Genomic DNA, 27,478 nt, shown 5'->3' with positions numbered 1-27,478 from the left:
TAAGCTGAACCAGGTTTTCCGATCAGTGCTCTGGGCTGTTTTCCATTCCTCTTTCTCTTCTACATCTGAGAAAATAACTGAGGGCTTTGGTCAAGAGTATTTTGCATGCACGCTATTGATAGGACTTTGGAAGTGTTTTGTTGTGGGTTGGTTGTTTTTTTTTTTCTACTGAGAAAGGAAAAAAAAGATGCAGAATCAAGTCAGGGAAAAAGGTAATCAGAAAGTTGGTGTTGGGGGAAGGCAGTTTCTACAGGGAATTGCAAGCATCCACTGCAGATCAAGGTCTAGTTTATGGTAGTGCTGGTAATTTGTAGTTCTAGTGAAGCCAAAATACAAGCAGGTATAGTTCTACCAAGATTTTAACCCATGCTGGAACCCATTCAGCCATGGGATGAGCAAAAACAACTCCCCAGCTACTAGCCATTTGCCCATGAGTCTGAATGAAGTCCTGTTTAATAGCAGGCTGTGCATGCAGGAACATGTCGTCGTTATGGCCAAAGTAGCTAAATCCACATATTGCAGGTAAAGTAATTAAGAGGTTAGTGGAGGGAGGACTGGTGTGGGGCAGCATTTCTTCGGTGTGGCTCATTGGAAGTGAACTGGCAATAACCTGTCACCTGAGACAGCCGTCAGGGAAATCCCTGACACGGAGATTCATTTCCTTGTGAGTACTTCTCCTAATAGAAGAGGCAGAAACACATCAATAAGGCACGTTAAGAGAGGACTGGAAAACAGCCTGTAGAAGATGCTTGAAAAACATACACAGAGTGGAGGGAGTGACTTGGGACATATGTCCCAATTCTAGATTTTCTGGTTGAATAGGTAAGAGGTGCCCACAGTGGTGGAACTGGAACTTACAACCAAAACTTTTGGGCTGGGCCTATTGTGTTACTAATTCACTGGTTACATGGGGAGAGATAGTGTCTGTGTTTGCTGGTGGGCTCTAGTGTCTTCAGCAGTGGTTGTTGGAATGGCTCGGCCATCTCTTTCCTCTGGAGGAAGGTCCCAGTTGCCCTCACTGAGCAGAGTCCCACATGGGGACTTTCCTTTATCACCCTTCTCAGGGGGAGCTTGTTTCAGTGCTGTGCGTTGAGGGTTTATTCTCTTCTCTCTACATAGCCTGATAGATATCTGCGTATACATTTTGTGTGTACACAGTTCACTATATTCAAATGCTATGCAAACCCACATCCGCATGCTTTGATGCAAACAGGAGCTCTCTCGGTGATTTCTTTTCCACACTGATCTCTCTTTCCTTCATGCATCCATGGTGTATCTGGGGTCACAGCTTCTTTATTGCTGTTCTTAGTTCAGCTGTTTCTGCTGCTTCTGGCTCACAGCACCCTCCTCGTGCATCCTTATTCTGTGTTGCACAGTGATTTTTTGCATCAGGGAAGGGAAGAAGGGCAAAAATAATTTTCCTCCCCTTCTGGAGAAGGTAATACTTGGTTAATGCCTCTAAATTTCACAGATGCCTCTGTGTTTCTTACATTCATACAATCATATAATCATAGATTCATTTAGGTTGGAAAAGACCTTTAAGATCATCAGGTCCAACAATTAACCGAACAGCTCCAAGCCCACCACTAAACCATGTCCTTCAGCACCACATCTACACATCTTTTAAATACCTCCAGGGATGGTGCCCCCCCCTCTCCCCTGCCCAGCCTGTTCAAATGTTTGATAACCTTTTCTGTGAAGAAATTTCATAGAATCATAGAACGATTTAGGTAGGAAAGGACCTTGAAGATCGTCAATTTTTTCTAACATCCCATCTAAACCTCCCCTGGTGCAATTTGAGGCCATTTCCTCTTGTCCTATCGCCTGTTCCTTGGGAGAAGAGACTGACCCCCCCTCACTACACCCTCCTTTCAGGGAGCTGCAGAGAGGAATAAGGTCTCCCCTCCAGCACCTCAATGTCTTTCTTGTAGAGCCCAGACAAAATACTCAAGATGCGGCCTCACCAGTGCTGAGTACAGGGGCATGATCACTTCCCCAAAATGCTCAAACAGCATCCTTTTTTGATCTCTGTGCCTACTGCAAATACGTTAAAAAGAGCAACTGCAAAGGTAACAATCTTTCCACTCGATTTGGGAGGGGGGGGGGAAGTTCCCAGTGCCAGACAAAAGGCAGGCAGAGATTGAACCAAATCATCCGTCTGTCTGTCTATCTGTCCATCCATCCATCACATTAGTATCATGCATGCGTAATAAGCCTGGTTGTAGAAAACATACATCTCAAGGTATCTCTTCAGTCCTTTCCATCAGCTCAGAAATTTATTCAGAACACAAGGAGGGTTGTTGGTGAGCTTGCTGTTGTGTGGATGCTCTAACAGATTTTTTATTGCGCTTTCCATCCAGAGATTGCAAAACCTCGGCCATCCTAATGCTGCATTTACTTCATCAATTCTTGTGACTGCTAATGCTGACGCTATTCTGTTTGGCAGCCTCCATTAAGAATGGTTTGCCCCATGATATTAACAGGCAGTGAAGCTTTGTGCTGATGGATAAAGCGCGGTGTAAAACCTGATTGGAATCAATCAGAGTAATTGTCTGGATGTGTGGTGGTTAATAGGAAATGTCCTGCATATTATTGGCTGTTTTATATAGCAAACGGATTAGCTTTCTGCTGCCTTTTGTGGCTCACATCCTCTCCTGAGCTGCTGGGGGAGATGATGGATCTGCTGGGAGGCTCAGGAGACACCATGCTGGCGTTGCATCCTGCGTCAGGCTGGGAGACACGGAGCTTGGAGGAGAGGCCTGTATTTTATATTTGTCCCAATGACTGTTCTGCGTTTTTGTCCATTGCTAACGATTGGGCAAAGGGCAACTGCCAGCCCGTTTCACGACTGATGCTAAGCCCAGGCCAGGGCTTTGGGAGGCAATGTGCAGCAGAGGCCAGGAGCAAGACTGAAGCAGAAGGCCTCTGAGTCCTGTGTGTGTTGCAAACTGGCAATTAAACTGGCAACTAAATACAATATCGAATCCGCTCAGGTCAGCCTGATGTCCCCACAGCTGACCTGCTTGTCTGTGTTTGGAAGAAAGTCTGAGGAGAGACCCACCAAAAGCCTATCAACCCTCAGCGTCTGAGTGTTGGTCCCAGTTCACAGGCAGAGGCAGCCTGGGAGGACTGAATGGGAGCAAGCCCACACACAGCACAGTCTGATTCAGCCAGGGACCAGAAAAACCCATCCTGAAATAGGTTTCAGAGGCAATAGCAAAGCACTGTGAGATGCCACTCACACCCCAGGAGGACCTAGACGGCGTCTCTCTGATCAGACACTCTGTGATCAGACAGTCTAGAGCCGAGCTAAAGCCACTGTGGTCACAGAAAGCAAATGGATCACAGCACCTGGTGGATTTACACATAAACTAGGAGCAGCCGTGTTTTCCAGCATCCTCTTCTTCTGGGAGAGGCTTAAAGCATGTAAAGGTCACATCTGCCTCATCGAAGTATCTTCCCAGTCACCAACCGCCTGGCAGCTGTGAGTGCATCCTCTGCTCTGTGGCAGGAAGGCTCCGTACCCCAAAATGCTACCGAGGGTGTGCTTGGTGAGCAACTCAGCGAGGAGTGGGCAGTTCTTCCTGGGCAGCCTCTGGTTGCTGAGGACTCTCAGCTTTCCCCCTACTGCAAGGATTGGGCTTTTTTTTTTTTTTTCCCTTTTTTTTTTTTTTTTTCCTCTGGTTTTGGTGCCTTTATTGGTAGTAAGGAGAATAAATCCCCACACCGCACAGGGAAATATCACTTGCATTTCATGAGTAAAGGGACTCAGTCTTGCCCAAGGTCATGAGCAGTGCCTTTAATTGAAATTCAGTGCTAGAAACTTCTGAGTCCCTGGGAAGAGATCTTTCTTGCAAACAGGGCTGCTGACGCTGGCTACGTAGGCGGGAGGAGAGGGAGAGCCGGCTTTGGCTGGGAGAGGCCAGCTCCCCTCAGTGGTCAGAGCCCTGGGTACCATCTGAAGTGCAGCAGGCTGGGATCCTAATGAAAGAGCTTTTCAAGCACTCGTTTCTTCCCTCGGCGAGTAGAATACTATTAACCTTTAAGGCAAAATTATATTTCGTGCCTCTGGGAAGCAGTAACATTTTACCGAGCTGCACTGGGGAATCAGGTAAACAATTGTTAACTCTCTCCAGCCCCGTTTCAAGGCCATTTCGGGGCGGCTGTGTGTGCACGTGTGTGCAAACCCTGCCAAGCAGCTGAGCAGAGCTCTGTGCTCAGGAAACCCTCGCTGCTGGATACCTGCTGTCCCCTGCTCCAGTCCAGCCTGCAAGTCCCAACCTCTTCGTTCATTGACTGGCATTCAGTTGAACCTCCCCATGGCCCTGGCATCTCGGGGCCAAAACTTCTGCATTACTTATTTTGCCATTTCCCAGGTCCATGCAGTGGTTGGGCAACAGGTCTAAGAGCTGAGGACATGGTTTGTTGAGAGTCAGGCCAGAGGACACCATTTATGAGCATATAGTGTGATATCTCACACAGTTGTAGACAAAGCTGCTGTATGGCCAGGCCAGGCTGGACGTGGCCTTGGGCAACCTGGTCTAGTTGGAGGTGTCCGTGCTCATGGTAGGGAGGTTGGAACTCGATGATCTTTAAGGTCCTTTCCAACCTAAACCATTCTATGATTCTATGTGGCACTGCTCTTAAATGATGCCCTGGAGGTGAGCCCTGCTGGCTCCGAATTGAATATCCAACTGTGCTTAGAGGCTCTTTCACCCAAGAAACTGCATCTTGCAGCTTTGACAGTCTAGAGGCTTTGAGCAAGTCCTGTCCTGCCCTTGGACAGCGTGTGGGATCACAATATACTGCAGATAGACTTAGAGACATGTACATTTTAGTGTCAGCATGTAACAGGCTGGTGCTGGCTGTAAGGTCCATCAGGCATGCATGTGTGCTTTGCACCAGCGCTTCTAAACCTGTTGAGTGCTGAAATCACTTCCTGGGAAAAAAAAAACGAACAACCAACAAACAACTAAAGAGGACTAAAAAGTGAGATCCTTCCTTCTTTTCCTTCCTTTTTTCCCCCCTTCCTTTCCTCCTGTCTCTTCCTCATTACTCCAGCTGTACCCTCAACTCCAGCCAGTGCTCTCCACTGGATCTGCCCAATGCTGGGCACTGTGGGTTGGGCGGCCAGGGGTGTCGAGGGGGCTCTGAACGGCTCAAGCCTTGGCAGGGAGAAAGCAGGAGCCACAATCCGAGGACAAAGTCAACACCTTGGGTGGAAAATTAAATCAATGAAGCAGCATGAGCCAGAAAGCAAACGATGCAACAGCAGCAAAGCTGGCTTCCAAATTGAAATGTGTTTGCTGGGGATTGTCCATCGGCTTGGGGAGTTATTATTTCCATTTCTCTAGTTATGAATTAATTTCTAGAGAACTTAATCATCCCCTCCCTTCTCCCTTCCACAACCCCCTCTTCCCTTCTCCTTCTAATTTTCCACTTGACTGGGGATTGCCTGACAGTGAAAATTCAGGCTTAGAGGAGGTCCATGCAAGCTGCTCCATTAGACTGGATAATCTCATTGGAACCAGTGGCTTGAATAATAACACCTTCACCTCATGCACTGCACCAGATTCAAATGACGCTTAACACCCCGGGCTGCGGGGACGACTGTGGCAGGGGAAAGGGTGGGTCGGAGCCTGCACCAAGCGCCTTTGTCTCCTGGCTCTGCCAACCTACCCACGCTCCTGAGGACACATCTGCAGTCTGAGATAAACACCAGTCCAAACCTCATCCGACACCAAGACAGCCGCACCGTCAGGAGCAGAGGCATCATGAGCTCGGCAGCTCTCTGCACAACTGGAGCCCAGACCCACACTGCAACCAAGTGATGAAGTTTTTTGCTGTCTCCGTGGGTCAGGGATGAGTGAGGACGAGCATGCTACAGCCTGTCCCACCAGCTGGTGTTCCGACTTCTGCTTTCCCTCTGCAACTTGTGCAGGTTGGAGCAGTATTTGAGTGGGGCTTAATGCACTTCAGCTTATTGCCAAGTCTGCCCTTTGCCTTCACAACGTAAACACATAACCTAGACCTTTTTACGCCACCATCTCACTACATGCAGAGCAGCGGCTTGACTCCAGATCCAACCAGGCTTTCTCAAAGAGTCCTCACCCTGTTTTGTAACCCACCTGAGAGCACAAACGCGCCATGGGTTCCGTTTCTGCTGCCTGGTCTTCCCCTCAGTGAGCAGTGCCAGTCTATAGTCTCCCTTCCAGGTGCAAATAAAAACCTGAATTCTGTCACCAGCCCGTAAGACAGACAATTTGAATCCAGGGTTCTGGATTGGACATTATTGGGTTCATCTTGAAGGACTCCTAATCTAGCAGGACTCTCTTGCTCTTTGCAGGTATAATTGGGCTCTTCTCCATTACATATTATCATAGAATCATAGAATGGTTTAGGTTGGAAAGGACCTTGAAGATCATCTAGTTCCAACCCCCCTGCCATGGGCAGGGACACCTCCCACTAGAGCAGGTGGCCCAAGCCCCCCTCCAGCCTGGCCTTGAACACCTCCAGGGATGGGGCCTCAACAACCTCTTGGGGCAACCTGGTCCAGTGCCTTATCACCCTTAAAGTGAAAAACTTCTTCCTAATGTTTAATCTAAACCTGCCCTCTTCCAGTTTATAGCCATTCGCCCTCAGCCTTTCACTACATGCCCCAGTAAAAAGTCCTTCCCCAGCTCTCCTGTAGGCCCCCTTTAGGTACTGGAAGGCCGCAATAAGATCTCCCTGGCGCCTTCTCTTCTCCAGGCTGAACAGCCCCAACTCTCTCAGCCTCTCCTCATAGGAGAGGTGCTCCAGCCCTCAGATCATCCTTGTGGCCCTCCTCTGGACACACTCCAGCAGGTCCATGTCTTTCTTATGTTGGGGACTCCAGAGCTGGATGCAGTACTCCAGGTGGGGTCTCACAAGAGTGGAGTATCACGTTGGGAGAAGATGTGTCTCATATGGATGGATCATGCATGAAAGCCAACACCATGAAACTGCACTTGAATTCATACCTCTTTCAGCATCCCCAGCCCTTTCCTACCACCTGTCCACACTGAATCCACACTATCACGACTTCACAGCCTGTGTCAGAGCATTGCTGTGCACTGTCACAGCCAGAATAAATCATACCTTCTCATGGTGACCGCATCACAGCCACCAGCACAACCCGGCTGTCTTGCACACCCAGTAGTCTCAGAATTACCCAGAGAGAAGCGCTGTGCAAGTTTTCTCCAGAAACTATGTGCTTTCAAAGGGAAGGAAACTAGGAAAAGGCGTGTGGGAGATGGACACCTGGAATGTATAATAAATGGCTCTATTGCCGTGCATCTGACAACCCAGCCTGCCGGAGGTCATTCATGGCACCTCAGCAATTTTTCAGTGTTTAACCCATCCCTTCCAGCCATGCACGGATGAGGGGAAATGCATACATCACGTGCTGACAGCCTTTGCTTTGCAGCTGGAGCGTGAGCTGAGATCCCCAGCAAAGCCGCAGGTCAGGGAGCGTTTCCCTGTTCCTCACGGTGTGAGGGGCAGCCTCAGTGGGGTGTGCCAGACCAGACCAGGAGCTCCTCGTGTGTTTTAGGGGAGTAATGCCTGAGGACCTCCTTCTTGCTGAATGGTTAGAGCAGCAGAGGGATGAGGTAGGGATCATTTCCAGGGTCATCTGAAGTCCTGGTTCTTTTGTTTCTATGGGTTGGCTCTGAGTGGACACTTGCTCAACTCCAGACTTCTCTCCAGACCCAGCTTGCTCTCCTTGCTGGGTAGGCAACTACTGTAGAGGGAGCTCAGGCTGCCTGATGTGGCCCTCAGCATTCAGCAAGGAGAAGAAGCTTCAGAGGAGAGGGGCTTGTTTGCTGACTTTTTGGCTGGAGCAGGCTTGGGCAGAGAAGATCAACGAGACTAAGATTAAAATCCTTCCTGCTCTATTATTCGTCTTCTTCCTCTGCCCCTCAGATTCCCTTTCCTAGTGCACACTGTGACGGAGCTGAGCCGTAAAAGTCAGGATGAGACATACTTTGAGTAGGGTTTTTATTGTTATTTGTGTCGGAGTTGGGCTGAAATGCTGACTTAGGTAGTTGGGAAGCTCTAGCTCTGACCAAAAACCTGTGCATCAGTGATGTGAGGGGCTGAAAACTACCACGTAAGCACATTTTATCCTTTACTTATGACCTATGAGACAGTTCACCTGTTGAAGGTTGTGCATCGAGCTCAGCCTGTGCTTTTCGCTTGCTCCAAAGAAACAAAGATACCCTCGAGATGGATCAGGAGCTTCAGACACAGTCTGGGTGGGGTTGGTGAAACTGCATGTGTGCCTGTCTTCTTCAGGCAGAAAATCCCATCACAGTGATTTCACATCACGCTGAGAAAGCCAAGCCTGGGCTAAGAGCTTCCTCAGCTTATTTTTCCCCAGTGAGGCTTAACTCTCTGTGTAAAGTGTCTCTTCTCTCCAACTAGAGCCATGTGGCAGCCGGAGACCTTCCTTTAGGGGTCTGCATGGTAACGGTGGTTCAGTGTAATTCTCTCTGTGCTGTCCTGTGGTTTTTTTCAGGCTTCTAATTGTACTACTGCAAAGCATGGGGAAAGTTTGGGCCTGGGGGGAAGAACTGTGTCTGCCAGCAGCAAATACTGGAACTACAGCACACGTCATTGTCTGTTGGCTCTGCTGCCGGGGGACATGGGCAGATGGATGGATGCACATGGGCAGGAGGAGGAGGGAAGGGAAGAAGCTGAACTGACGTGAAAAAGGAGGTATTGATGAAGGTCGAAAGGAGCAGTGGGGAGGGAGAGCCTGGTTTGAGAAACTGCGGGGTCCTCTATGCCCTGCAGCTTTCTGGGTAGAACTGTTTGGGGCAAAGGGTTTCTAGAGGTGGGGGATTTCGATAAACAGTGTTCAAGCCCAATCAGTCTATCCTGTAGAAATGTTTTCTCTCTTCTTGCTATGCTCCCCCAAGTCAGAACAGCAGATGCTAACAGCAAAAGAGCAATTAAATTACATGCTGGCTGAGTCTGGCAGTGATTCAGTATGTGTATAAGGGGGGACCCCTTACAGTGTGCTTCCCACAGCTCCCCAAACCTCCCTGCAAACCTCCTTGAACACAGATGCTGTGCTCCTTGTTTGCAGTTTTCCTGCTCTCTGTCCTTTAAGAGGTGAGGCTGAAGTGGTACCAAAGCCTCCCACCCATATTTTAGGACTCCCAGGTCTCACTGCAGTCTTGACAGTGATTCATGGGGAAACCATTGATTTGGATTAGCTCTGATCTCTGAACAACACACTCCAAATTTCACCTTTCTGGAGGCATGGACACCTCGCATCGTCTTCACCAACAGATACTTGGCATTTGGGCCACAGTGATAGAGAAAAGACCAAATACTTTTCTTTGGAGTTACTTGAGAGAAGCTCCTACAAAGAATTCAGGGATGATGTTCCCAGGCATCTGAATCAGGCCATGAACAAAGAGCTTCATCCCCTTTGAACAAATTATTTGCATCAGCCCTTGCAGAGGAGAGTATATAGTAGCGCAGGAGAGCGTAGGTGTTATCTACCCAGGTTCTGGGGAAGACACTCACAAATATTATTAGCATGAATAGGAAGCGCCATGATAGGATGCTCTCTGGGAAAAGTAATTTTGTTCATTAATTACTTGCCTTATCTAGCAACCTTGTTCCCTTTCTCTCGCTTTCTTCGGTTTTAATTTTCTTTTAAATGACTGTAAGTGAATTCAGTGCTGGGAAAGTTATTTTACTGCCTCCTCAGAGACAGCAGCCTGTATTACTCAGGTAGCCTTCAGCTGAATCTTCAGGGGCTTTTCCGTCTTCATTTGAACCCCAGTCTTTTATGGGCAGATGGCAAAAGATGGTTCCAGGCAGATTACTGTGATTTCTTTCTTGTGGACCACCTCAGTGCTCTGGACTGACTGCAGTCCACATGCGTGCCTTTGGCATGAGTTCTGCCTGCTGCTTTTGATTTTGTGCTCTGAGATTCTCCTTCTGCCTTTAGCTTCCAGACTTGTGTTGTGCCTGGTTAGTTCAGCAACAAAAGGAGTCAGAGGGCTGTGATTTAAGGGACAGCACAGCAGAGACCCTGCAGCTTCTGAGGTGTCCTTTCCTTGCAGGGGGTTGGAAAGGGTCAGTGGATGAAGGCAAGTGGTACCCATCCTCCCAGATGTCAAACACATGTGTTGTCTTTTTTCAGACTGCTTCTACAGCGGTTTCTTCCAGGGACTTGTGTGTTTCCAGCACAACTGCTGCTAGTCACTGCTTCAAGTGAGTTTGAGGTGTCAGGTGGGAATTGACAGATGCAACTGTTCATCAGGGCAGCCTTTGCTTCATGTCACAGGTCTCACTGAAATCTGAAGTCAAAGTAGAGTTGCCCAGGCTGAAATGCCACCATCACCTGCAGCCCCTGAGGCTGGGACCCACCTGGAACCAAGTCCTCACCCCAAAGTTATTCAGTCCTGGAGGCTGACTGGTGCTGCAGAGCTTGTTGGGGCTTTTTGAGGTCTCTCTGAATGTGATGGCCATCATTGGAGGAACAGAACCTTTCTAACACGCTGAGCAGGACCAGCTGAGGGGTGTATTTCCACAACACCTTTCACAGACCCCCCTCCCTCATTTCTACATTCTCCTCCCCCTGTGCCAGCAAACAATTTCCAATTCTTCACCAGACAAAGGCTCCAGGTTTCCAGGGATTTGCATGTGAAATGTTCCCGTTCATCGCAGGCTTGAATGAGCCATCAAAATGCTCATCAGGGATCTGGCTACAGAGGCACACACATGTGTACACCCAAATCACTTGTCCGTGGCTGCACCCCAACACTGTGTGAGCTGGTGTGGTCCTTGGGCCATCTCTGAACCTTTGTTAACAGACTGGGGAGTGGGTTGCATTTGATGGGCCAACCCAGCCCCTGCCCCCCCGGCATGATTAGCACGGACAAGACAATCTGCAGCTCTGGAAACTTGGGGAGACGAGCGAGGGGAAGGAGAAGGGGCATGAAATCCCCCAAAGCAGGAGGGAGGGATGCTGTTTATGGAGTGCCTGGCTTTGTAGGGCGGGAGATGGAGGAGTAAATCCCTTGCACCCACGCCCCGCAGGGCTCCAGGGGTGGGCTCGTTCAATTGCTGCGATAGAGGGAGGAGCCCACCTGGGGACAGAGATAACGGGCGGGCGGTGGGATTGCCGTTCTGCAGCGTAAGCCGGGAGAGTTATCAGGGCAGAAACTCGGCTTCTATTACCATGCATTAGAATAGATTAGCAGGCAGAGCAATTAGCATCCTCACTCTATTTGGCGAAGTGACAGGGTCGGTGGCAGCGGGCAGGAGGCATGCGGGGAAGAGGCAGCCTTGGCAGGGTCACGTTTCCCTCCTCAAACTTTGGCCCAAGGATGGCGGGGACTTCTGGTCTTTCAACCCAGGTCTGTCCCAAATGGTACATTGAAAAGAGCAGGGGTGGAAGTCAGCTTTTGTTCGTGGTCTGAACTTTTTGTGGCTCGTGGTCCCTGAAAAAATTGTCCTGGGGAGATACAAATCTCCAAAAAGTGAATTTCGGCTTTCTTGAGTTACCCTTTCCACCTGTCTTTGAGAAAACCCACATACCTCTGGGTTCCAAAATACCACCAGTAAAAAAAAAAAAGCCACTGTTTTGGCTTTCCCAGGTCGCCTCAATAGCCTTTTTCCCATCTTTGCTCACGCTCATCTCTGATGCCCAAAGAGCTGTTTTTTCGGGGAAGTGAGCTTGTTTGTGATTAGCGGCAAAGATGAAGACAAGGGTCTGACTCCTTCCTCAGATGTGTATGAATTTGCTGAGAAAGCTTCCCCTCCTCTTGCTTCCAGGACAGGTTTCCCAGGAGTGATCCTGTGCGTGATATCAGTTTGGATTTGCCTTTCTTTTCCTGCAGCATCTCCTGCCTTTCTTTCCTGAATGGAGTATTCCAGTGGATAAATTTTAACTCCTTTGTGCCAGGGAGAGCTAAATTTCAGCTATCCTCTGACAGGGATGGAGGGCAACCTGGAGGCCAGAAAGAGCAGACAGGGAGGGGTGGCTATTTGCCACATCACCACATAAAGTTTAAGGTCAATTATGTCTCCGTCTCGACATTTATGGCATTCCCATTCTTAGGACCCCGAGGGAACCTGGAAATATCAAAACATTGCTAAAACTGACCTTAAACTTTACATGCCAGTGGGACTGAATCTCTTTCCTTTTCCTGACTCCAGCCAGAAAATTACTTTGGCTCCAGCAGAGGGAAAGGCAAATTTCAGCTGCTCCCTCCTTCCCCAGCCTTGCTCCCCCCTTGTGATAAAGCCCTCTCAGGAGACACAAAGCCGGCTCTACGCGTTGGTCAGACTTTGGCTAAAACAAACCTCTTATTACATCCCCAGATCGCTTTAATTGCTCTGTTCTTGTCTCATTCTTCTTTCCAACTGGGAAACCAAAAACTTTTCCCCAATAAAAAACGAAGCTGTCATATTGCATCTCGTCCTGAAAGAGGGATCAAACTAATGAGACTGATTCAGAACATCACAGCCAGACAGTTTGAATCTCCTGAGCCTCCTGGAAATGAATGTCTCTGTGTCCTGCGGTCCCTTTCCCCGACTCCTGTCCCCAGCCCTGCTTGAAAATGCCGTGAGGAGGGTTTGCACTTGGCTTCCACTGAGCTCCCTCTGCTGACCACCTTGCAAAAGACATCACCAGTCTACCTGGCTGGTCTTTGAGTAGACATCCCCTCTGACCTCTGAGCAAGGACTTCGGGCAGAGCAGGGACAGGGAGTCTTGGGCGATCCTCTGTGCAGTGTTTATGCTGGGAAGGCAGGCTGAGGAGACAGGTAGGAGGACATCAAGTGACCCTCTTCCAGAAGCTGCCTGGTTTTGTGTAGAGAGAGGAAAACCCAAGCGATGCAGCGATGCCACAAGTCTCCCTGTCACCTCTGTATCCTGCCCAGGTTTTGCCCAGGACACAAATGCTGGTGTGGTACAAGACAGAAGGCTTTGAGGAACAGCCATCCTTTCTGTTATTTCATTTTGGAGGAAGTGCCTCTGCCTCTTGGGGGTAAGGAGAGCTGCTACTGGGCCATGCTTTCGACCCCCGTTAGATTTCAAATACCCAATTTGATGATCTATGCAGAGCTGGGGACGGGGGACCCTCTTCAGTTTGACCCTTGCCAGCCACCTGTATGTGCAGCCTGCCTCACCATGGGCTTTCGCTGGGGTGGGAAATCTCCGATTTCCCCTTGGAGCTGAAGACATCAAAGAAATGGAAAATCATCATCACAGCAATGTGCAAAAGCAGCCCAGAAGGCCAACCGTATCCTGGGCTGCATCAAAAGAAGTATGGCCAGCAGGACAAGGGAGGGGATCCTGCCCCTCTACTCCACCCTCATGAGATCCCACCTAGAGTACTGAATCCAGCTCTGGAGTTCCCAACATAAGAAAGACAGGGACCTGCTGGAGTGTGTCCAGAGGAGAGCCACAAGGATGATCTGAGGGCTGGAGCCCCTCTCCTATGAGGAGAGGCTGAGAGAGTTGGGGCTGTTCAGCCTGGAGAAGAGAAGGCTCTGGGGAGATCTGATTGCGGCCTTCCAGTCCCTAAAGGGGGCCTACAGGAGAGCTGGGGAAGGACTTTTTACTAGGGCATGTAGTGACAGGACAAGGGGGGAATGACTTTAAACTGGAAGAGGGGCATTTTAGATTAAACATTAGGAAGAAGTTTTTCACTTTAAGGGTGGTGAGGCATTGGAACAGGTTGCCCAGAGAGGTTGAGGCCCCATCCCTGGTGGTGTTCAAGCCCAGGCTGGACATGGCCTTGGGCAACCTGGTCTAGTGGGAGGTGTCCCTGACCATGGCAGGGAGGTTGGAACTCGATGATCGTCAAGGTCCTTTCCAACCTAAACCATTCTATGATTCTATGACTTGTCCTGTCTTGCTGCAGGACAGCTGGGATCACCCAGGCTTCTCAGGGTCTTCAAATTGAGACCTAAATAAGATTTTCCTGAGAGTTTTCTTTCATCCCCTCAATCGTCCTCCATGGCAATATTCCTGAGCTTTCTCCTTGGTTGTGTCTATTGAACATACCTGGGCAAAGAGACCACTGGTAGTGGCAGAAAGGTCAGACCATAAAGCATGGGAACGGATGGGAGTGCTTGTGGCTTGAACCATGGGGGTGTTCATACCAGCCCCGCACACTGCTGTCCTCGCAGAGAGTCTGGGACATGCAAGCTTGCTGCTCTACCCTTCATCCCCACCTTCCTCCACTCTCCCCATGTCCCCATTCCCACTGCACCCAGGCCCATATTCTGTTTCCCCATAACCTATTTTCTCTTGGTTGGGCATGAGGAGCTTAGAAGACACATGAAAACCCTTGGGATAAGAGTCAAGGAGACAGACAGACAATCTGAGAAGAAGAGAAGAAGGGAGGACCAAAAGACTGGGTGAATTTAGGGGGAAGAGCTGGAGAGACATGAGAAAATCATGGGCAACTGTGTTCAAGCACAAAAACACAGAAATGGGAAGGGGTGAGGAATGGGATGGGGCAGCATCTCCAGCTTGCACAAGCTGAGGATCTCGGCGTGAGTGACCCCACACCACAACAATGAACAGATTGGGCAACTCACCGTTGAGCCTGTGCCCCATCAAAATGTCCCATCCTGCCCCGGTGGCTGGTCCTTGCTGGTGTGAATGAAGTGTTCACTGGTTCCCACCTGCCACCTCCAGTTTACCAGCACTGGTGGGAAGGTATAAGGAAAGGGTGGCTATGATTATTCTGTCAAAGGGTGAGTAAATTTGTCCCCTGCAGGAAATGTCACCGTTTGGAATCAGAAAGGAAAGCTGAAATGTCAAAACCTTTTGCAAAACAGTGATGCCCGCAAATTACCTGTTTGGAGGAGGTGGAAGGGTGTCATTTCAGTTTCCTGAGCTGACCCAAACCATTGAGCTGTCTCTCACGCTGCTCCCCCCACCTCTGGCATCAAATACAGATGCTTCATGTCCCTCTTCTTCCCCGCGAGCCCACCTCACTGGCAGGATTATGAGTCTTGCAATGCAAAAGCAGTCAAAAGAAAGCTGCTGTGCATGAAATGGTGAGGCTTCTCCAAAAAAGGATTAATTTGTTTGGATGTTATTTCTTGCAATTCATTTTTTTTTAATGGCAAGATTATTTTTTTTCTGAATAAAAAAAAATTGTATAATGTGCTAATTGCCATTTGTAAAAAAAAAGCCCCTCTGTTCTGACTAGAAATGTCTGATCAGATCCAATCACCACTCTTTTGTCTTGAAAATTGTTTTTAATTGACAAAATTGCAGATAAGACCTTTTCCATTGCCAGAAAACTGACAATTTTTTTTTTTTTTGTCTTGCATTGGAAAAGTTGGATATTTTAGTCTGCTTCTGAGAAAATGAAGGGAAAAAAAAAAGAAAACAAAATCAAAATCATCTCCTTTTTCTACAGCTATGGCTATAAACAAGAAAGACTCAGTCAGGACTATATGCTGTTTTTCTGACTGCACTATTTCCACCTCCCCACACAAAAAAAAAAAAAAAAAGAAAAAAAGAAGAAAAAAAAAGATTTACAGAAATTTCCTCCTTGTCTTTCTTCTCCCAGGACTATTTGTCTCTGTCTATTTTGTCCACTCAGGGTGTCAGTTAGGTTGGTCTCCAGCAGGGACCACCAGATTTGGCTAATGGTGTGAATTAGCAGAACAACTTTCCACCTCTCCTCGAAGCCTTGTAGCCCCAGGCCACTGCACGGGTCTGTAGAGCAAATGAGCACCTCCGACCCTGCAAGTCCAAAGTCTAAAAGAAACTCAGTGCATGATCTTATCAGGGTTTTGCATATCTTAGAAAATAATTACCACTAAAAAGACCACGTGCAAGAGCCATCGTGCCTTTTAAATGCATGACCAGGGAGAATGTTAGACATCTTGGTCTGTAGAGCTCTCGGTGCAGCATGTGTCTCTATCCTGGTGCAAGAAATGGGAGCTTCAGGGGTGCTCTGACTCAAGTCCTAAGAGCATCTGCAGTTCTGCCAACCTCTGGGCACCCTGCTTGGAGGGGAGAGCACACCAGCACCTTCTCATTTCCCTCTGCTAAGAAATTAGGAGTCATCCAAAGAAAACTCAAGCATTTCAGGCAGTGGTGGGATGGAGAGATGGACAAGAAGTGGGAGGGGCAGAGAAATATTCCCCATGGAGACACTTGTTCTACCTCACTGCTCTCATGAGGAACGGCCTCAGCTAGCACTTCTTGGCATCACATCTCCTCTGCTCCCTTCCCTCTGCAAACAGCATCTTTTCCTCAGTTTCCTCCCCATCCCTAGCCCCTACATGGTCAGAAGAGATCTTCCTATTTCAGTCATTTTTGGTCTCCTGAACCAAGCTCCATCCCCTGCAGATGTTGTGATCACAGCCACTTTATCACCATTAGCCCACATCCCATGAGGTCTGGATGGCAAAGACACAACCTCAAGGTTGGAGGAAGGGGAGGTGCAATGCTCCAGAGAAGTATGAGAGCGACTGTTCAGGGTAAACTGATAAGATGGGGATGAGGGTCTGCAGGACTGTATGGTGAGGGTGCAGCAAGGTTCAGCACCGCACTACGTTGAGCATGGAGGAAACAAAGATACAGCCAAAAAGAGACAAGATAAAAAATGAAAAGAATAGTTTTTGGCTTGTTAGACTTTTTTTGTGGTTTTTTTTTTTTGATTGTTGTTGTCATCATTTTTGTCTACAACAGGATGGTGGAGAGGTGTCTTCACAGAGATGCAAAAGCAGGTGAAAGCATGCAGATGGCACACACACCTTCTGTTAGGCGGGCAACCCTGCAGTAGCGTGATCTGTTTTCCAAGCTGTGCACAGGGAAAACGAAGAGTTTGCAGGTGGAGGAGAATCCCACTTCACCCTTCTTGTACCTGGTCTACCCAGGTACATGGAGCTCTTGGGCCTGTGCTCAGCCTCTCCAAAGATTTCTGGGCTTCAGTTTAACCCTTCTAACCTTGGGCATTTAGGACGAGGTGGAAGTGATAGAGTGAGTCTGGCCTTGGTTTGCCCAAGCCCTAGCAAGGCAGAAAAGCCCTTAACATCTCACTGCAGAAGTGGAATAACACCATACCTCTCTGCAGCTGCTGTTTGCAGAATGTGGCCCCAGCAGGTTGCTTTAGGTCCCAGATGGCAGATCTTGAGACCCTGGGAGATACTGCGTTCCAAAGGAGGACCTTCATCTCATCCTCGGGAGACCTGAGCTTTGCTCTGCTCTCCGACACATATACGTCTATGCCTTGCTCTCCTGTCTCTGTGTGGTAATGTTTCAACCTCACAGAGGTGTCGTGAAGTTTAATTAGCTCCAGGCAAAGCCCTTTGAGATCCTCAGATGAGAGATGCTGCAGAAGCTCAAAGTATTAATTTAACATTATTAAAATAATTGGTTAGTGGATGGTGAACAGAGGGTTAGTGTTAGCGGTATTTATTCTTAATGGGAGATGAAGAAATAACATTCCTCATGGTTCAGCGGTAGGACCAGTTTCTTAGTGTTTGTATTAATGGTTTGGACAAAAGCAGGACACTTGCAATTGCTAAAGATGCAGCTGATAATGAAATAGCAGGTGTTATTAAGACGTACAGAGAAGTGCCGTGTCTACGCCATAAACTTATGCAAATAGGTTCAGGAGTGGAAAATGCTCTTTTAGGTGTCTTAAGTGTAACGTGATGCCACTGGGTGGGAGTTACGCATCAGCTAATTATAGTATGAATAGCACTGAATTAGGTTATATGGCAGTGGAAAGTGATCTCGGCATATTGACAGACCCAGCATGTTAGAGTCACCGGTATTTTATTAAAGTGAAACAGTTATTGGCAGTACAAGGCTTTCTTTTTTTTTTTTTCTTTTTTTTCTGCATAAGCCATAATAGACGCACCAGATGAGAGCGCAGCAGAGTCGCAGCAATCTCCCAGGGCCCAAAGTACATGCTGACTCTCAACAGAGACAACAGAAATGATTAGTTGGGGTTGGGATATTTCATTATCCCTTTCACAGTCCAGCTGCCGTGCGCAGGCAGCTGCCTTCCAGGTGACCACTTTTCTAAGGCACGCACTTGTGTCTGGAAGTACTTATTTATTAAAAGTCCCATTTGTCTCTATTTAGAATTTGCTGAAGTTACTTTTTGGGCTACAACGTCCCCTCTGGGCAGCTGCCTTTAGCCACTGGGTGTTTTGCTGTGTTTGTTTCTGAACACCATTCAGGGATTTGAGAGGCTCATGCTGGAGGGTAATACTTTGCCCTGTACATGCTGAAACAATTTTCTCTGCTCTTTTCCCCCCACTCTTGGAGGAGGGCAGAACATTTTTGGCAGTGCGGAGGAGGACTGGAGGGAGAAGGTTACTTTATGACAGGTCTTTTTCTGCTCCCTTGAAAATTTGCCACATTTTGCCTCTGAAGAACCTCAGTTGCAGGTGCTGGCCGGACACCTGGGAGCACGTGGTGTGTAAACCCACAGGATGCTCCATGTGCTTCAGCTCAAGTTAGATAAGGTGGTCAAGGAAGAGGAGATGGAGGAAACCAAAAGGTTCTGGAGAAGAGCCCCCATCACTCCTTTCTGCATGGACAAGCCTACAAAACCCACTGGCAGGTGGCTCCATCCTTTTAGTCTTGATTTATGCAGCAGCTGGGACCAGTTATCTGGGATGAATTAAGCTACTAGATCAAGGAACAGGGCTGTGACATGAACTCCAAATCCTGAACCCTATCGGTGACCCAGACCCCAACTCAGTTTGTCTTAGGTTGGCAGAGCTCCCCCAGCATCAGACTCAAGCACCAGGCACAGTTGGGTGTCTTGGGCCTTTTTCCTCCGCTTTGTTTTATATTGAGAAATCGCATTGAGAAAGTCAGACAGTCAAAGTCAAAAGTTAGGAAGTGGCGGAATTGAGGTCACCCATAGAAAAAAAGGAATAATAATGTGTGATCCTGTAATTAAAGTCTGGCTTGCAGTATTGTCAGTGCAGGGAGTGCAGATTTAGGAGTGCAGAAGCTACTTTCGCTCTAATTCCTGGGAGCCTGACACTGCATCCTTAACATTATATTAAACCCAGGCTTAGTTTGGTTTGATTTTTCATCATTTGATTATTTGGATGGCAGCACACCTTACTACAGATATCAAGGCTGCAAGATGCATCCATCTACTACAGGGTGAGTTTTTGGTCTGAAGAGTTACATGTCTTAAATGTGCGTGAGCATTAAAGAGCAAGATAAGATGCTGATTATTTCTGCTCAGTGGTGGGGCTGGGAGTATAAACCGCATTCCTGGATGCTTAACCTATACCCATGTGTTGTCTTCCTGAGCAAATGTGCTGGGTGTGTTTGCAAACTACTATGCTATTACACTTGAACCAAGCCTGGGCATCTGCCTGTTTAATTTTAGAAAATCCAGACGTTTCTGTTGTGCTGCAGCCGGAGGAAATAAATGGGAGGTAGCAGGACATCTTGAAGAATTTGGGCGCTTGTGTTTTGACACTGAGCCCAAAAGGGTTTCCTTCCAAGCTATTCTCAGGAGAGGAGTTCCCACGCCCTGCAGAGCTTTGATGGGATTGCTGTGTCTATTCGTTTTAGAGAAGTGCTTACAAAAATCTCAGGTCTGCATTTTGCCGTGATTTTCATTCTGGGATAGGGGACTTACTTACAGTTTTGGGAATAGTTAATGGTCTATCCATCCAACCCTCTGGAGAACGCACATTTAAAATTCCTGATCCAGCATGCGGCAGCGCTAGAGGAGACTTAATGGGATGAAGGCTCTTAGGGAACGGAGAGTGGGAGCTGCAGTGCTGCTCTTGCTCTCTCAAATCTGCAAAGCAAACCAAGAGCACGCTGAGAACGGCAGAGATCTCCCTTTTATGATTACTGCCACTGGAAATACAAAACTTTCCTTCGCCAGAAAGAGGGAGCACTTTGAGTTTCAAATTGGGGTGCTCGTTTTATCTAGCATCAGCTGCTAGAGAGAAGCCAAGCCCTAAAGTTTTAGGCCAGTCCCCAAACTTTGCAATATTCAGGCTCAGCCATACATGGAATTGCTTTTCTGTGTGTTGCCTTAGATCCCTGTCTGCAAATCCCTATGCGTATAGGCGCAATCTCTGCTCCGGGGAGCAAGGACATTGAGGGGTGATCTTGGAGCTAACCCTCCAGCAGCCCCCGTGTGCTCTCACAACTAAGACTCCGAAGTCTGGGAGTGGGTGAATAATTTAACATCCGCACTTAGTCTTTAAAGCTGACTTTAATGGGGGGTAATAGCACTGCTAATAACAAAATCCATTGAAGACACCCTGTGCAAGTCCATAACATTAGCTTAATGGCAAAAGGTAATTGGCATGCAGTTGGAGCTGTCCTTTTGTATTAACCCTGTGGATTTCTAGGCAGACATCTTCCTTGAAGCGATGGCCTTGGCAGTGCATGTGGAGTAAAATACAGATGCATTTTATGCTAAGCAAATGCAAATCTGGATTGAAACAGGGTGCACTGCCACCAATTCACATTGCTGGCTCGTGCTTACGCTGGACAGACGAGACAAGAGACAGTGACAGTGCTGGAAGCCTTGACAACAACTGCTGCGTGGTGTAAGCTTCATAGGCTTGTGTAGCCCAGATGCCATGCACCCACCAATTTCACTGAAGTCTCACTAATTTTTTAAGAATTTTTAAGATTCAGAATTTTTTAAGATTCAACTCTAGGTGCCTCCAGTCAGGCACTTTCAAACCAGATGCCAAAAAAACTTCAACCTGCCTGGGATGACTTAGTGGCTGCTGGGCAATGGATTGGAGGGGCAATGGATTGCCCCTTCCCAGCGGAGAGGTACCAGTAGCCCAGAAGTACCACAGATTGCAGTCTCCTCAGCAGGACCAAAGAGTATGGACTATACACAGGTACTCTAAAAGGACATCCCTGTGTAAGATGTCCCACTGCTCTTGGACAGGACAATTTTCATGGCTGCCAGGGGAAGGTTACCCTGTACCGGCGATGTGGGTAGAGAGACAGAGCATCTCTAGAGCTGTGCATCCAACCCAAGGGGTGGGGCTTTCACCCAACATGCCTCTTCCTTTCCTGGTGTCCTTGTAACTCTCCGGCCTGCTGAGCAATCCCACGGCCACTGGCACTGGAGTCAGAGCATGAGTGTGGTTTTCCAGCTAGTGCGGTCTCAAAGGGTACGGTGTTGACTTTCCATCCAAAAGGATTGCTTCTTCTATGTCCCAGGGTTGTCCTCACCCTCCCAGCCTGGTTCTGTGTTAACTCTGTCCCTCTTTGTTCCCTTTTGCTCAGGTGCACGAGGAAGGAGCGATGTGAACGCTCCAGCGAACCTCGGAGATTCGCCTCAGAGATGAAGCAGTGTGTCCGGCTTACCGTGCATCCCAACAACATCTCCGTCTCCCAGTACAACGTATTGGTGAGGAACATTAATCCTTGTCTCCCTCAGGTTTAATCTGCCCATGCAGTTTGACAGACCCGGGTACGTGCAACCTGGGTCCAGCACAAGTGGGGAGGACTGACAGCTCCATGCATGAACTTCTCCAAAGCCCATTACCTTCCCTAGCAACTTTCCTGGCACAGAGAAAGATTTGCCATGGGAGGACATTTTGGCCTTGGTTATCCCCTGTCTAGAAATGTGGAAGAGGTTTCCCTGTTTGCTGTGAGGAGATGAGGACAGGTCTGAAGGGACTCTGTGCCCTCCAAGTGCTGTGTGCATAGAGTGTAGTTGTTAACTTCCTTGTAAAAGGGCTTTTCATATGGCTGGGCATGGACTTTAGGAAGAAACATTATCATGAAATAATGAGACAACCTTCTAGGATAAGGACAAGTGAGGGACACCATATGTTATTTCAATAAGCTCCAATTTGCTGTCACCTTGTGTAGAAATGTGTCTTTCTTAAGCCACCAAGAGCTGCACCCTGCTGCAGCTCCAGCACTGAGTACGCGGAGCAGAGAGGCAGGATGCTATGCAGAGGAACGTAAGGCTGCCAAGGTTCATGCTCACATGTGACCTTTCTCAGCACAAAGCTTAACCTTTCTGGCCTTGAGCTACTCAAGTCAGCAGCTGACATACGCCACACAGTGAACACTCGGGGAGCAGCAGATGACCATGATCATTTGAGACAAGAAATCTCTACTGAAGATCTAACCAGTTTGTGGTTTATCTCCCAACTCATGACAGCAGTACCTTTTGTGGTGAGATCCCAACACCCTCTGAAAAGGAGGCAGAGACATATTTTGTTCAGGCTACTGGGGCTCTGTCCTTTTCACCATACTAGTTTGGACTGGAATTGAGTTGATAACCCAGGGCCCAGGAGCTCCATCTCTGGATGAGTTGTTCTCTAGCCCCACATGCTGAAAGGTCTAAATGGTGTTGCTGAAGGTGCAGCTGCCAGACATCTTCCAGGTGACAGGTTTGGGGGTGTTAGGGTTTCTTCAGTGATAATGAAATCAGCCTTTCAAAGCCTGGATGTCCAATCATTGCTGCTTTGTTTCAGCCTCTTAACTTTGCTGTGACTTTACTTTCCTAGGCTTCAAACAAAACTGATCTGAGACATCTTGAGTCCTTTGTTCTTCTGGGAGTTCAAGGTTTCTTTTTCTTATTCTCTCAGTAGTCATTGAATTCTTTCATGTTGGAATAAATCCTGGGGGACTAGCTGGCTCAGGGTGATTGAAATCGATAACAGAATAAAAGACCTTTACCTCTAGGTTACTCTGGCAGGGCAAGTCAGCCCAGAGCTGCTGGGATCAGAAGTTGCCACCATCTGACTGTTGCCCAATAACCGCAGGAACATTTCGATGGGAGTCTCAGCCCAATTCCAGATAGGCTGATGTCCCAGCTCATACCCAGTCACCACAGCCAGTCTCTTGGCAAATCAGGAGGGCAGCACCAATGAACAAATGGCTGGTGGTGACCTTGTTGAGTCTCACTTGGTTTCTATCAAAAGGTCAATGATATTGAGCTCTTCACCACAGAGGCAGAGAAGGTATCTGTGTGGCCAGACAATCTTTTAGACTTCGGGCACTAACAGAGACTTGGAAAATTGTATCTGAGTCTGTTTCGGTCCGGGGACTTGGAAAATTGAGCCTGTTTCAGTCCAGGGCTGCTGCTCTGGGATGTCTGAAGAGACATACTTGCTGGGGAAGGCTCCGTTCATCCCTCATCACAGCAACTCCAGAGCAGGAGTGTGAGATGTAGGACTTCTCGTCTGTTCAGAGTGTGTACTGGCTCATGATATTTGTTGCCAAGCACTACTGGTCTGTCCATTGGTGTCATCTTCAGCATGGCACATCTTCATTCTGCATTGCCCATGCTCAGAGAGAAACATTTGTTAAGCAGAGTAGTCTCCCTTTCTCCATTGCTAGCAGTGTATTAATGAGCAGGCAGAATGGATTTAACCTGAGTGCTAAATCCATCCAAATAACCAAAGCTTTTTCCTATTCCCCATCCAACGTTTAAAAAAATTTTAAAATAAAAACATTACCTTTTCCATTGCCATTCCCATTGCCCAAAAATGAACATATTCTCACAAAGGCATTATGTCAGGCAGGGCTAAGGCCTGTCTGCTCAGCCTTTCTCCCTGATGGTGCCCAGTGTGAAGAAATAACTCCAAGCCTTCTCTAACTGAGGAAAACACAATGTGGGGGAACAGTAAGCATTATGCTACGTTATCATCCTCTCCTGCTTTGTCACCTGGACTGACCTCCTCTATTCTTCGTGCTGGTAGAAACAACACTTGAGCATGCATTTGTGTGTCCTTTCGGTGACCGTCACCTCAGATGGGGCCTAGTTCACGGAGGAGGCAAGTGTGGAGAGCATTTGCATTTGTGCCCATGACAAGTGGCTGACTCCAGTGGTTGGTCACAAAACCTCTAAATTTAGTTAGTAGGTCGTCAGCAGGTGCTAGAAGTACCCTGGGATGCCTCTTTGTGTTCAGACATGGTTTGGTGGGTTGGGCAGGACCCTCAATGATGGAAAGCAGTGGCGCAAGACCTTAGTTGGTCTGGGAAGTTAACCACATGAGGGTCCTTCTCCAGACAATAAACTTGGTGAAAACCAGCCACAAAAGTCCTCTCCTTCATGACCACAGCCAATGATATAGCAATGCCAGTGGGTGTTGTGAACCCTAAAAACATGGGTAATTTCTCCTTCACAGGTTTTTTTTTAATGTATGGCAGCCCACAGCATGTTTCCAGGGCCAACTGCTTCTTTGGTGGGATGGGCAGGAGAGGTTTGCTGTGCCTCTAGAGACATCGTCTTTTTGTGGTGGACTGAAGGCTGTAACTAGACTCTCCTTATACAGGAACTTGGTGACAGAGCGCTCCCCCATCTGCTGATGCTAGGAGAGCAGGCCGTAGAGAGTTAGACTGGAGCGCTACAGTTTCTCTGTAGTCTGCAGAGTGCCTCTTGTGAGTAGTAGTCACCTTCCTCAGAAACCGCGTGCCTTGGGGCCACCAAAGCCCTGGTCTTCACAGCTGGCCCCAAAGACTCCCTGCCTAACCTTACACTTGCATGACAGATAGTGAGCACTCCCCCTTCTCCACTGACCCAGCCAGCACTGGGATGCAGTGCAGTTGTCCCTGCATAGCCACGTACCACTTGTGTTGGCATCAGCATCTCATCCCCTTCCCCCTCCGCACACACATCCCTCTCCTGAATCGCTGCTTTCTGTTGAAGGAGGATGCTCTCTCTAGCAAGAGGCTCTTTGTCCAACCTCTCCAGTGTAATTCTCTCCTGCTGACCCAGCTCTGTTGTTTGGCTTAGTATTCTCTCTTTTCTTTTTTTTTTCTATCTCTTCTTCCCTCCCTCCATCTTTGTTTGCAGCTGGTCTTGGAGACTTACAATGTCCCCGAGCTGTCAGCAGGAGTCAACTGCACCTTCGAGGACCTTTCGGAGATGGATGGCTTGGTGGTGGGCAGTCAGATCCAATGCATCTCGCCGGCTGCCAAAGAGGTGCCCCAGATCATCACAGAGAACGGTGGGTATCCCACAGCTCCTCCGTCTGCACCACTTCTCCCTCCTTTCCCCACCCCACACCCCTGGGCCTCTCCTTTTTTCTCTCAAAGCAGAGTTTGGCTCATGGGACCCTGAGGACAGAGTATGCAAAACAGAGGGAGTGAGGGATGCTGTGCTGGTACTCTCTGGCGGAGCTGCACAGCAGTGCATCGTACCATGAATTGTCTCATAAACACACACACGTGTGTGTGTGTTTATGTGTGCACGCGTGTGGAAGCGTTGTGCTGCAGTACCAGTACCTGTGTTAAGGTGCTTATATGTGTGACAGTATGTGTTTTCAGACTGCCACCGAGTGGCAGTTACATATATCTAGAAAAGGAAAGAGGTGATGTGGGATATTTGCTCACCTTTTGCCCAGGCTGGTGTCGTACAACCCAGGGAATGAGGCTGTACAAGCTCTCAACACATCCCATCATCTGCAGCAGCCAGGAAGTCCTGAAGACCTGAACAATCCTGTCTGTAGTTTCATCCTGCTTCTCCCAGATTTAGACCTGTATGCTCAGTTCCTTGTCTCCATCCATGGTTTTACTGCCTTCAACTGCTACGGGTTTGTTACTGGCTCCCTCTCTCAAAGTGGTCCAGCGCAGAAATAACTTGCCTCCAAGGATGGTGTGTGTGTGTCCTTCTCTACCCAACTTCCTGACCCTTTTTTGTTTCCCTTTTCTACCAACTTTTCTCAGCACTTTCAAGAGCGTCTGTGGCTCCTTGCAGGGACTTGGTATAAAAACCTCGACCCAACTGATCACCCCAAGAAGCGCAGAGAGGATGCTGCCATTTTTGTCCTTGGCTTCTTGAGAAATTTTAGTGTAAAGTTTGTCTCTGAGGATCCTCAGGCCACAGAAAATGAAGTGACACAAACTGTCACCATCACCTCTGCTCTCCCCAAGCTGCACACAGCTGCATGTGCTCTCCATTGCGGTTCCAAAACAAGCCCCTAAGGGGCTGTTACCATTTCCAGGTCCCACCGAGTTATCAGTCATGTTTGCCTACCAAGAGAGATGCCAGAAATTATTTCCTTGGTGTGGACATCTGTCCCAGGCCAGGCTATAATCAACCAGCAAACAAAAATAGCTGTGGAAGCTGGAGGCAGGACAAGAGAGAGAGATTTAAGTGAAGCACAGTTTCCAGAGAAGCTGGGCACCTGCGGCTTGTATCAACTTCAGCAGCTGGTGCTCCGCACCTCTGCAAAGACCAAGTCCTCCATGCATAGTGCCAGAAGCTGGATTTCAACCAAAGGATGTGCAGCTCTGTAGCACATCTGATCCCTGGAGCCATCCAATCCTCACATCCTGTTTTAAAATATATGCAAGACGCTGGCAAAGTTGTTAAATACGAAGCGGTTAACAGAGCTGTCAAAGCCGGCGGCAGCAGATGGGCAGCAGAGTCGAGCACTGGCAGCAAAACGTGTTTAGCAAAGTGTGTGGTGTCTGTGTGCGTGTGTGTGTGTGTGCGCCTGTAGGTGGGGGAGCGTGCACGCGGGCGCACGCTGCGACAAATTGTCAGGTTTGCTTTAGCCTGATTGATTAATGAATCTTTCAGGTGAGGAGGAAAATAATAGAGGTGAAAGGGCCAGTCAGGTTCAGTCTTGAATGAAACATGGGTCCCTTCCCCACCAAATTACTTCAATTACTGCACCCACTCATTACCCACAACTGATGAGCTCTGAATAGGGCTTTTGGCATTGTGGGAAGAGGTACCAGTTGACATCTCTGTATGGGAGTGGTAGGAAAGGGAATGAGGAGATGGTGCGTAGGAGCTGAGGAGCAGTCTTTGCTGTGGATGGGTCTGCTATGGATTAGTAGGAAATGGATTAGTCCTGGCTGAAGTGCAATGTCTTGTGGATGTCCCTCACACCAAGCTTTGTAGCTGAAGGCTTGGGTGAATGGACCTTGGGAAGAAGGGCGTGAGTGAACTTGGAAAGTCCCTGTTCACATGGGAATCTCCCTGTTTATCGGCATTTCCCAGGCTGCAGATAGGGAGCCCCTACCCTGTCCTCATTGTTATGGTACCTATCCTCCTTGCTCATTCCTCCATCCTGCTTTGTCAAGGTATAGCCTTTTTTGGGGGGGCAGGACCTGGAGGTGGCCTTCTTCAGGCATGGTTGTCCTGGATATTGGACCCTATTCAGAGATGTTAAATAATGAGGGTGAGGAGAAAGTAGATCTTTCTTTATCCTCTCAGGAAAGCAGTTATGTTTATTATACTTCAGGCAGTGTACGCACAGACCATAAATGTTTGGGTCCAGCAGTCAAATCTTCCACAGACCCCTTCCTTCTGGGGATATCAAATGAACCAGCAGCAAGGAAGAACTTTTAAGGACAGTACTCCATTTTAACGGCCAACTAATTCCAGACATCTGTGTCCTCTCTTTGAGCTTAGCTTTCCTACTTGATGACTTCAGTCACCGTATTTTTTTAAATTAATGAGGTATGGTCTAGACCTGTCATCATCACCCAGACTCTGCTCACAGGTATGAT

At 48.3% G+C, this 27,478-nt stretch overlaps 1 protein-coding gene across 1 annotated transcript in view; it reads left to right on the top strand.

Annotated features, from left to right (window-relative positions):
* Nucleotides 1-27,478, top strand: part of PLXNA4 (plexin A4) — a 443,814-nt gene that overhangs the window by 308,578 nt on the left and 107,758 nt on the right. Inside the window, exons 5-6 of the mRNA XM_009882970.1 lie at nt 21,278-21,401; nt 24,810-24,963. Coding sequence (XP_009881272.1) covers nt 21,278-21,401; nt 24,810-24,963 — 278 coding nt within the window. The remainder of the gene's footprint in view (nt 1-21,277; nt 21,402-24,809; nt 24,964-27,478) is intronic.

Source organism: Charadrius vociferus, unplaced genomic scaffold (genome assembly GCF_000708025.1).
Source record: "Charadrius vociferus isolate BGI_N301 unplaced genomic scaffold, ASM70802v2 scaffold32, whole genome shotgun sequence".
NCBI classification, from domain to species: Eukaryota; Metazoa; Chordata; class Aves; order Charadriiformes; family Charadriidae; genus Charadrius; species Charadrius vociferus.
This window is presented reverse-complemented; position numbering and strand designations above follow the sequence as displayed.